General features: G+C 40.7%; 1 protein-coding gene across 2 annotated transcripts in view; it reads left to right on the top strand.

The window, feature by feature from the left end:
- The window catches only part of INPP5F (inositol polyphosphate-5-phosphatase F), a 102,231-nt gene that overhangs the window by 52,131 nt on the left and 38,061 nt on the right, over nucleotides 1–12,039 (top strand). For both annotated transcript variants that reach the window (XM_003255031.4, XM_030806291.1), the window contains exon 3: nucleotides 4,195–4,331. In XM_003255031.4, the coding sequence (XP_003255079.1) occupies nucleotides 4,195–4,331 (137 nt within the window). The remainder of the gene's footprint in view (nucleotides 1–4,194; nucleotides 4,332–12,039) is intronic.

Here is a 12,039-nt window from a genome sequence, read left to right as displayed (position 1 = left end):
CGTCCCTACTAAAAAAGAAAAAAACAACACAAAAAACCACAAAAATTAGCCAGGCGTGGTGGCGGGCGCCTGTAGTCCCAGCTACTCGGGAGGCTGAGGCAGGAGAATTGCTTAAACCTGGGAGGCGGAGGTTGCAGTGATTGCACCACTGCACTCCCGCCTGGCAACAGCACGAGACTCTGTCTCAAAATAAATAAATAAATAAAATAAAATAAGATAGAAATTATTCCTGTGAGGTTAAGAGACCTATTGTAAAGATTTCTTTTTATTCAACAAAATTTATTGACATTGAACAGTTTATATTGACATTAAACCGTTTTGGCTCACTGCAACCTCTGCCTCCCGAGTTCAAGCAATTCTCTTGCCTCAGCCTCCCGAGTAGCTGGGATTACATACGTGCACCACCATGCCCGGCTAATTTTTGTATTTTTAGTAGAGACAGAATTTTGCCATGTTGGCCAGGCTGGTCTGGAACTGCTGGCCTCATGTGATCTGCCCACCTTGGCCTCCCAAAGTGCTAGGATTATAGGTGTGAGCCACTGTGCCCAGCCTGTATATCCTTTAAAAAAATTGTTTTATATGGGAAATATATGGTGTTATTTTTCTATAATAAATTCCTGAAACACAATTTCAGTAATTTTTGGTTTGGGGTCTAATTGGGGAGTATTTTTTTAATGGTGTAGTCTCATAAACTGAAAAATTGCTTTTGCATGCTGTCTTTCATAGACTGTTTTTCATTTAATTAAAAATCTCTTGTGAGAAGTAGAAATTTGGATTGGAAAGATTGGGTGTTTGCTTCTTTCTGTCTTGTATTTATTAAAGGTTTCTTTAGGTGGTTTTACCATTTTCCCTCCATTCTCCTCAATATATTTAGTTCTCTGTTCAATCCTAGTGTACACACAAAGTAGTTAGAGAATTACCAACCCATACTCTTCTGAAAAATAAATTTAGTAACCAGAGTGCAGTAGTGCATACGGTTCTTTTTGTCTTTATTTTTACCAAATAGTTTTCTGAAGTTACTTCGGTTAGTTTTTTCTTGTCTATCTCCTACAGTTTAGTTCTATTCTTAATTTTTAATAGAGTTGGGTTTGCAGTTTGAGGTTCTCCCACATTCTGGTTGATTTGAACTATTTATTTTAAGGGATGTGTGAAACATTACCATTGTTCTAAGAGTCAGAATTCTACTCAGAGACCAGTCATTTGCCAGGGCATCCTCAGAGAATTGTCATTTCTCCTTCATCTCTTTTATCCTATTCCCATCCCCCTCTTCTTTCTACCCCGTTTCCACCTATTCTGTGGAGATAACTAATCTCACCGACTTCTGGTTTCCTCCTCTTGTTTTTGTACAAATGGGTGGATACATGTAGTTATGCATCACTTAATGAGAAATGCATTGTTGGACAATTTCATCTAAACATAGAAATGGTACAGTAAAAATACTGTACAAAAGATACGGTATAAAAGATAAGAATGGTACACCTGTATTGGGCATTTACTATGAATGGAACTTGTGGAACCGGAAGTTGCTCTGGATGAGTCAGTGAGTGAATGTGAAGGCCTAGGACATCATCGTACACTACTACAGACTTTATAAACATCATATGTGTAGGCAACACTGACTTTATTTTAAAAGTTTTTCTTTCTTTTTTTAAAAATTTTTTAAAAAAATTTTTTTTATTTTTATTTTTTTTGTGAGACGGGATCTTTCCCTGTCACCCAAGCTGGAGTGCAGTGGCATGACCATGGCTCACTGCAGTGTCAACCTCCCAGGCTTAAGCGATCCTCCTACCTCAGCCTCCCGAGTAGCTGGGACTACAGGTGCGTGTCCCAACTCCTGGCTAATTTTTTAATTTTTTGTAGAAATGAGGTCTCCATATGTTACCCAGGCTGGTCTTGAAGTCCTGGGCTCAAGCAATCCTCCCACTTTGGCCTCTCAAAGTGCTGGAATTACAGGCATGAATGAGCCTCCATGCCCTGCCAAAATTTTTTTCTTTCTTCAATACTAAATTAACCTTAGCTTACTGTAACTTTTTTACTTTATAAACTTTTTAATTTTTTAAAACTTTTTGACTCTTCTGTAATAACACTTAGGTTAAAACACACATTGTACAGCTGTGCAAAAACATTTTCTTTTTACCCTTATTTAACTTTTTTTTTTTTTTTTTTTTTTTTTTGAGACGGAGTATTGCTCTGTCGCCCAGGCTGGAGTGCAGTCCGCAGTGGCTCAATCTCGGCTCACTGCAAGCTCCGCCTCCCGGGTTCACGCCATTCTCCTGCCTCAGCCTCTCCGAGTAGCTGGGACTACAGGCGCCCGCCACCACGCCCGGCTAATTTTTTGTATTTTTTAGTAGAGACGGGGTTTCACCGTGGTCTCGATCTCCTGACCTCGTGATCCGCCCGCCTCGGCCTCCCAAAGTGCTGGGATTACAAGCGTGAGCCACCGCGCCCGGCCTATTTAACTTTTTTTATAAGTAGGAGTATACTTAAAATAATGGTAAAAAGCATAGTATAGCAAATACATAAACCAGTAACATTTATTATCATTATCAAGTCTTATGTATATATGTAATTGTATGTTGTATACTTTTCTATCACTAGCAGTGCAGTAGGTTTACACCAGAATCACACAAATGTGTAATATGTCATGCTACATTTATGATGTCACTAAGTGATAGGAATTTTTCAGCTCCATTATAATTTTAAGGGGCCATTACTGCATATGTAGCTCATCATTATGTGGTACGTGACTGTATGTGTAGATATATATCACCTCATATTTTCTTCCTTACATGAAGGGTAGTACACTCTAGGTATTCTTTTATGCTTTGATTTAATAATATATTTTATTGGCTGGGCACAGTGGCTCACGCCTATAATCCCAGCACTTTGAGAGGCCAAGGCTGGCAGATTGCTTGAGCCCAGCAGTTTGAGACCAGCCTGGGCAACATGGCAAAACCCCATCTCTTAAAAAAAAGTACAAAATTTAGCTGGGCGTGGTGGTGCATGCCTGTGGTCCCAGCTACTTTAGAGGCTGAGGTGGGAGGTTTGCTTGAGCCCAGGAGGCAGAGGCTGCCGTGAGCTGCGATTGCGCCACTGCACTCTAGCCTGGGTGACAGAGTGAGACCCAGTCTCAAACAAAACAAAACAAAACACATATTTATTATGTTATTATAATATAGCCTTATTATGTACAGTCGGCCCTGTATATCCATTGAGTTCTGTGTCTGTGGATCTAACCGACCATGCATGGAAAATTTTTGGAAAAAAAAAAGGGATGGTTGCATCTCTACTGGACATGTATAGACTTTTCTTTCTCGGCATTATTGCTTAAACAATACAGTTTAAAAACTGTTTACCATAGCATTTAGATTATATCAGGTATTGTAAGCAATCTAGAGATGATTTCAAGTACATGAGTGGATGTGCATAGGTTATATACAAATACTACACCATTTTACATAAGAGACTTGAGCATCCGTGGAGTTTGGTATCCACAGGGGGTCCTGGAGCCAGTCCCCTGCAGATACCGAGGGATGGCTGTATGTTAATAATATATTCAGGTTATCTACTAAATGCATCCAGGAATCCTTCCTTATTAATTTATAGAATACTTTTTTGTTTTTTTACAGCTGCATAGTACTCCATTGCATGGATGTGCCATAGTTTATTCAACCACTGTCCTGTATCTGGACATTAGGCTGTTTCCAGTGTTTTGTAATTAAAAAATAGGCTTCAGTGTATATACTTTGATTGTTGAGGTGTACCCTCAGGGTAAATTCCCAAAGGTGGGATCACTGGACTGATTAAAGGTAAGTGCATTTGTTGTATTGTTAGGTATTGCTAAATTTCCTTCCAGAAAAGTTGTATTTGTCATCAGTATTCTCACCTCCACAGCTGTTTTGAGTTTTCGCACAGCCTCACCAGTCTATGTGTTGTCATTCTTGTTAATTGTTCCCAATCTGATGGGTGAGCATGGTGTCACAACTGGTTTTAATTTACATTTCTCTAATTATGAGTGAGATTGAACATCTTTTCACATGTTTAAGGGTCATTTTATGTCTTTGTGACATGTTTTACTTTAAAAGTTTATTTTGGATGGACACTTTGTTATCATTGTTAGGTTATTCACCTTCAACTTGTCAGAACAGTAGCACTCTAAAAACACCAGACTTTATTATGACTCTCCTCTTTCAGATCTTCCATGGTGGCTTATTCTAATTCGCCAGAAAGCATTGGTGGGCAAACTCCCAGGAGATCATGAGGTCTGTAAAGTTACCAAAATTGCTGTGCTGTCACTTTCTGAAATGGAACCTCAGGATCTTGAGCTAGAGGTAGGTGAAATAAAGGGAAGTTATGTGGAAACCTGATATAAATGTAATAGCAAATATGAGGATTTGGTTCAGTAGACCAGAAACTTACATTTTTAGAGCTGGGTAATGTTTTAAAAATAATTTAATCCTAAGATTTTCCAACTTCGTTTTAGTAGTGGAACCCTTATCTCAAAATCTATGAAATCTAGTATAGAAGACACATAAAAGCAGGGCTGCTGTGGCTGAAGTAGTGTTGGGGGAATCCCTGGGGCTCTGTCCACTTGATCTCTCCTGGGAAGCCACCTTCTATTTCTAGGGTGCCCTAGGGCTCTGCACAGTACAGTTTGAAAACTTCTTAGGGAAAAGGAGTGAGTTAAGAAAAGGAGACCTCTTATTATATCCTCTTTTGCTGCATTTCTTGAAGTTTTTCTAAGCATATATTACTCTATTACAATTTACAAAGAAAGTTTTTTAAAAAGAAGAGTCACTTATCTAATGTAATCTCTTTATTTTCCAGAGAAGAGCTCAAGTGCGCGAGTGATTTAAGGACGAAATAATGAGATTGCCTAGGGCTAGTGTTTTTTACCACAAGGTGCTGCCTCCTAGTAGAATTAATCCATGAAAGCATTTATGTCCTGTTTGCTCTCAGTATGGGGATTTGACGCCTAGGAATTGTCATCACTCCGACTGTTTTGTTCACTATGTGATGTGCCAGGCGGGCCCTGTGTATTACATAGATGATAATATTTAGTCCCCAAGACCACCATATGAGGTAGACATTACTACAAATAAAGAAAGGCAGCTAGGTGGGTGGCTCCTGTCTTTGACAGGCTGAGGCTGGAGGATTGCTTGAGCTGAGGGGTTCGAGACCAGGCTGGGCGACATAGCCAGACCTTGTCTTGTGGGAAAAAAAAAAAATTAATGAGTGAATGGATTTCAGAAAATAAAAACAAATAAAGGAGGCCTGGCAAGGGTTAAGTCACACAGCTGGCACAGGTGGGGCCTGGATCTAGACTCAGGCTGCCTGGTCCTGTATAATTCTGCTGAGCTGCTGCCCTGTTACCTGAACAGCAGGTAACAGCAAAGCACACACTGCCCACAACTCAACACACGTTTTTCCATGTAGAGTTCTTGGGGAGGAACTTTGGGGACAGGATTAAATTGCCATAAGAATAAGTAAAAATAAAACTATTTTTATGCTTCAAGTGTCACTGGAAGTTTGACAATCAAATTTTAAGAAACATTAAAATGAATTTAAGCGGACTCTGATATTAATTATTTGTTACAGGAATTGAAAAAAGTTTGGAGTTCTTATTCTCCTTTTATTGGTACTTATGCTAGAACACTATTCACTATTGCTGATCAAGAGACAAAAAACCTAGGTGGCAATTAGGCCTATTAAAAGCAGATGTTCGTAGTTTTTGTTTGCATTTTTTCTGGGTGAAGAGCAGCCAGACTAGCAAAAATCGTATTAGTTTCCTAAGCCAATAAATTTGTTGGCAATGTCTTTTGGATGGTTTTGCTGACACACCGAAAGATCAGGATGACCTGTTATCACAGACCTTTCCCTTGAGGGTGGGCACCCCTTTGGCCTGGCATTCAGGTTTGAGCACTAAGACTGGGGTCTCTGGCAGTTTGATTTAGAGCCGGGAACCAGCCTGCCCAGCACTTTATCCATCCGCCAGTCATGATTTGCATATTTGACACTCCCAGTTCTGGGGAAATTAAATGTCACACATCATCCAGAAAAGGTTGGGACCTTTATTAGGCCTTTCAGGGAGTTGTTCTGATGTCCTTCATGGCCACCAATCTGTAACATTTTTGAGACTAGTAGCTGACTATTCAATAAAAAGGGAAAAAACCAAGATGGCTTTAGGAACTAACATTTACATGGAGTCTTTCAGGGCAAAAGTGTGAATATTATCTAAGCTTTAAGAACTTCTTTATTCTTCATACTTTCCCTTTGTTCTCTCTCGATGGTCTAAGGGAAAGAGATTATATTCAAATAAAAAGGAAAGTGAGATTTCCTTCATTGACCTAATTATTTTTACAGCTGTTGGGCTGTACAGTATAAACTACCGCACTTCTCAGGAGCAGCAAGATCGTGGTTCACTTTAAGAGCTGAATATATGTAACAACTCTTGCTAATTAGGAGTAAAAGTAACTACAGAGAAAGTATTTCCAGGTCCTATCTCAGTGAATAGTTTGGTACACCTTTCTCTCAAGAGATTAAAATTTTAGAAATTTGCACTTTTGTCATTTTTTCTTTCCTTTTAATCCTGTTTTATGGTGAAGGAACTTTGCAACAGTGAACAACAGGAAGGGCAAAGAACCACATGTTGAAAATCACAACTTTATTTTTTAACATGTTAATTTAAATATTGGTATCTATTTCAATTTCCATATAACTTAATTTAAAAGAGTTTTTAGAAGCTTAATCCTTTTTAAATTGTGTTTTTTGGTTATACAGTAAATTGTAAAAGAGAAGAAAAAAATTCTTCCACTTGGAAATAATTGTTATCAATATTCTACTGAGTTTTGGTGGGTGTTTCCATTTGTGCCTAGGCTCCTTGGAGGGCCAGTGTTACTTTCACATGTTTCAGAATAGTTTTTCTGTTTTGCACTTTTACATATTTCCCTCTAGTCTTATTATTTTTTTAAGAACATAAGAAGACTTTATGAAACAAAACTACTTATTTCTCCTTAGTATGACTTTCTGATTTGGATGTCTGTGTATCACTTTGAATAATCTGCATTTATTCCAGCAGCATCCTTTAATGTGGTCATTGTTCCCAGATTTGCTAAAGCCTAAGTCTGTGTTCTGTAATTGGAGCAGAAGCAATCTTATTTCAGAGACAGGTATTAATAGAATTTCTAGTTTTCTGCCTCTGTTGTCTTTTTATCTCAAATATAGGCCTTATTTATTTGCCAATTAAAAAAAATAATTCACATACCATAATTCAAATACCATACAGTTCACCCATTTAAAGTATGTAAGTCAATGGTTTTTAGTGTATTCAGAGTCATGTGGTTATCACCACAATCACTTTTAGAACCTTTCATCATCCTCCGAAAAAACCCCATCTTCGTTAGCAGCCACTCCTCATTTCCTCCCAAACTCCAGCTCCCCAGCACCATGCAACCACTGATCTCCTTTCTGTCTCTATAAATATTTGTCTATTCTGGACATCTCATACAAACGGAATAATACACCACGTGGCCTTTTGTGACGGACTTCTTTCACCTAGCATAGCTTTTAAGGTTCATGCCAGTTGTAGTGTGTAGCAGTACTTTATTCTTCTTTATTGCCAGGTAATTCCTTGTATGAGTATGTCACATTTTATTTATTTGTTCATCAGTTGGTGGACATTTGAGTTGTTTCCACCTTTTAGCTTTTACGAATAATGCTATTATAAGCCATTTTGCATACAAGTTCTTGGTGGTATATTTGTTTTTATCTCTCTTGGGTGTGTACCTAGCAATGGAATTGCCGGGTCATATGGTAACTCTAACCTTTTGTGGAACTGCCAGACTGTGTTGTTTTTTTTTTTTTTTTTTTTTGGGACGGAGCCTCACTCTGTCGCCCAGGCTGGAGTGCAGTGGCGCGATCTCGGCTCACTGCAACCTCTGCCTCCCGGGTTCAAACGATTCTCCTGCCTCAGCCTCCCAAGTAGCTGGGACTACAGGTGCATGCCACCACACCCGACTAATTTTTTGTATTTTTAGCAGAGATGGGGTTTCACTGTGTTTGCTTGGTTAGATGGTCTTGATCTCCTGACCTTGTGATCCGCCCGAGAGAGAGAGAGAGAGAGAGAGAGAGATTGACTTTGCCTGTGATCTCAGCACTTTGGGGGCGGGGGGCGGCAAGGTGGGAGGATTGCTTAAGGCCAGGAGTTCGAGACCAGCCTGGGCCACATAGCAAGACCCTGTCTCTATGAAAAATTTAAAAATTAGCTGGGCTTATTGGTGTGTACCTGTAGTCACAGGTACTCAGGAAGCTGAGGCAGGAGGATTGCTTGAGCCCTGGAGTTTGAGGCTGCAGTGAGCTGTGATTGCACCACAGCACTCTAGCCTAGATGGTGGAGTGAGACCCTGTCTCTAAAAAAGAAAAGTTAAAAATCTGTATAAGGGTATGAAGAATCTGTAATGGTTTAAACAATGAGGACATAGATGTTGCTTCTTTAGAAAAAAAAATACCCTTTAAAGTTATATAGGCTTATGTTCCATGTCTGCATATCTTACTTGCGTATCTCGTTGCCTTGATAACCACATCATTTTCCGTATTTAGTTTCCATCGACATCTGTTTAAAATTTTAGCTTCAGGTGGATGTAGATACCAGCTTTTCACATAAAATTATTTACGTCCCTTTTCTTAAATGGCAGCAGCAACATGAACCCTTAGTCTTGGTCACAAGGTGTAAGTTGCAAGCATAATTTAAAAGCTAGGGAAGTGCTGTGGAGCTGGTGGCTGTGGTGTTTTCTTTTTGAGATCGCATGTTTCAGAGTTGTGATAAGGACCTAACCACATACCACACAGAACTGGCTGGGCCTCTGGAAAAGGGAAGGTGATCCTGTTGCCAGTGCTATGCATTGTAATCCCTGGGGCTCTGTGTAAACAAAATACCTTAGGACTGGGAAGGAATCCTAAGAAGTAATTTTCTCTATCCCTGTTTTTTGTCAGGACTGAATTTAACCTTTTCAGAAAGGTAGTGCTCTATACTTTGTTTTCTAAAGGTAACTGTGTAGCAGATTCTAACATACTCATTGGAAATATTTGCATTTATAGTAATCTCATTTATTTATTTGTTTGAGACAGGGTCTCGCTCTGTCACATGGGCTGGAATGCAGTGGCGCGATCCTCCTGCCATCAGCCCCCCAAGTGGCTGGGATTACAGGCATGTTCCACTACCCCTGGCTAATTTTTTTTTTCTATTTTTTGAAGAGATGGGGTCTCACTATATTACCCATGCTGGTCTTGAATACCTGGGCTTAAGCAATCCGCCTGCCTTTACCTCCCAAAGTGCTGGGATTATAGGTGTGAGCCCCTGCACCTGGCCAGTAATTTTAAATTTTTATTTAGAAAAAATCACTTTTAAGAGACAGAGAAAGCCTTCCAGTGAAGGTGTTTCCGTGAGTTTGAACTTTGTTATACAGATCCACAATCCTTATCTGAACTTCTTGGGGCCATATTTGTTTTAGAATTCAAGTTTTTTGGGGTTTTCGAAAGGTTATTCCCTGTATTTTCTACCCTCTAAAGTGGTTCTGGAGCATTACCCCACAATAAAACACATTAACGTTTCTTAAAGAATGGTATGAATATTCATACTAAGGGATGTAAGTGATGATTATCAGTATCTTCATATCAGTTCAGGGCATGCTTTGCCATTAAATGAGTTTTTAACTTAAAAGATATACTTTCAGGTTTTAGAGTTCTTTGGATTTTGGAATTGTACATAAGGAAGTTAAGGGATGATAGGCTTATATTAACTCTGTTTCAAGCCCAGGATGAGGGTAGATAAAAGAAATAAAAATAGAAAAGACCAGGTGTGGTGGCTCATGCCTGTAATCCCAACACTTTGGAAGGCTGAGGCGAGCAGATAACTTGAGGTCAGGAGTTCAAGACCAGCCTGGCCAACATGGTGAAACCCTGTCTCTACTAAAAATACAAAACTTAGCCAGGCATGGTGGCACGTGCCTGTAGTTCCAGCTACTCGGGAGGCTGAGGTGGAAGAACCGCTTGGATCTGGGAGGCAGAGGTTGCAGCAAGCTGAGATCACGCCATTGCACTCTAGCTTGGGCGAGAGTGAGACTGTGTCTCAAAGAAGGAAAGAAGGAAGGAAGGAAAGGAAAGAAGGAAGGGGGAGGGGGAGGGGAGGAAGAAGGGAGGAAGGGAGGAAGTCAGGAAGAGAGGAAGGCAGGCAGGCAGGAAGGAAATGCCAAGCTTAGAGAATAAGCATTTTTAAAAGTAGATCAGACTGAAGCCATAGGCCTTTCTGGGTCTGCATCTAGAAGCAGACAGTAGCAGGTGAGAATTTGGCCCCTACACAGTAAAGAGGACTAACAGGGCTTCATGGGAGATGGGATCCTGGGGCCATGCTTAGCACTTGAGGACTGGTGCTCAGGTGGAACTGCCTAGATCATGACGGGAGCTGTTAGAGTGTCTGTACTGAGTTGGGTAATCCTGCATAGAACATCTCCTGTGTGCCATGCCAGTAGCACTTCCATGAAGAAGTGCTGGTCTGGGCAAAAGATAGGGATCTGAATCAACACCATAGCTATGGGCATGAAGTGGTTGGGGTTGATAGGAGAGACTTAGAGAAGGAGAATGATGGAAGATGATTCCAAGGTTTCTTGCTTAAATGATCCAGTGGGTGGTGCAGTCATTACCTGAAATAGGGCATACCAGAGAAGGAACAATATTTGGGGAGCAGATGTTGCTCAGTTCTAGAGATGCTGAGTTTGAGGGTCTAGTGTGTCTCAGTGTGGGGGAGACATCACATGTATCAGTCTTGAGATTAGGGCAAAAGAATGGAGTTAGCAAATGTACTAGTAGTTAAAACGAGGAAAGAGGGTGACATTTTCTAGATGGAGCATGAAGACTGAGAAGAGAGTTAAGGGTAGAACGCTGGGAGTACCATCAGTTTTAGAGAAGAAAGATACACCCACAAAGGAGACTGAGAAGGAACAGCCAGAGATGGGGAAGGACCCCGAGAGACTGTTGTCATGGGGACCAGAGAAAGAGACAGCAGGGAGTGTTTTCTCATTTCGAGAGTTAGGAGGCCTAAGCAGTGTCATCGGAGCCTTTACTCCTTGACCTGCCCCAATCAGACTATAGTCCTTACAGTTCCAGTGGCTGGGACACTGTACCCTGCTGGCTCTCAGAGTGGATTCCATGTTTGAGGAATGAATTTAAAAGAAGAGTCTCACTTGTGTAAACATGTCACAAGGTGCTAGGAAAGGGGCTATTAGAGGTTGGGACAAAGGAAAGGGGTGAATGATGAGCCCAGGTCCTAATCCCAGAAACTAACCTTGAAGAGAACAATGGACTCTGTCTTTCTGAGTGAGGAAAACCTGGGTGCAGACTAGGTGTGCTGTTGCACATTTACTTGAAATAGCGGACCTTTGATAGATTCCTGGGGGGAAATTTTTGCTGGCTTGAGTGCTCTTAAAGAACGATTATGTTGGCCGGGTGCGGTGGCTCACGCCTATAATCCCAGCACTTTGGGAGGCCGAGGCGGGCAGATCATGTGAGGCTGGGAGTTCGAGACCAGCCTGACCAACATGGAGAAACCGCATCTCTACTAAAAATACAATATTAGCCAGGCATGGTGGTGCATGCCTGTAATCCCAGCTACTCGGGAGGCTGAGGCAGGAGAATTGTTTGAAACTAGGAGGCGGAGGTTGTGGTGAGCCAAAACTGCGCCATTACGCTCCAGCCTGGTCAACAAGAGTGAAATTGTCTCAAAAAAAAAAAAAAAAAAAAAAAAAAAAAAAAGAATGGCTATGTTTGTGTATCCCGTTTTGAATACTAAAATTGTAACAATCTGTAGCTCGGTTTTGAGCAAGTAAGCATGTTTTCAGGTTTTTAAAAGGGTTATTCATATGACTAGTCACTAACATTTTATATAAAAATTGCTAGCCAGCAGTTGCCTAGTGCCACAAGCAAAGTAGTAGCAGGAGACCAAAGGGAGAGCATCTTTTTAAAACTGCTGCTCTGCTGCCCCAGTGA

This window comes from Nomascus leucogenys, chromosome 3 (genome assembly GCF_006542625.1).
Source record: "Nomascus leucogenys isolate Asia chromosome 3, Asia_NLE_v1, whole genome shotgun sequence".
NCBI lineage: Eukaryota > Metazoa > Chordata > Mammalia > Primates > Hylobatidae > Nomascus > Nomascus leucogenys.
Note: the sequence above shows the minus strand (reverse complement) of the source record. Positions and strands in the feature narration are given on the sequence as shown.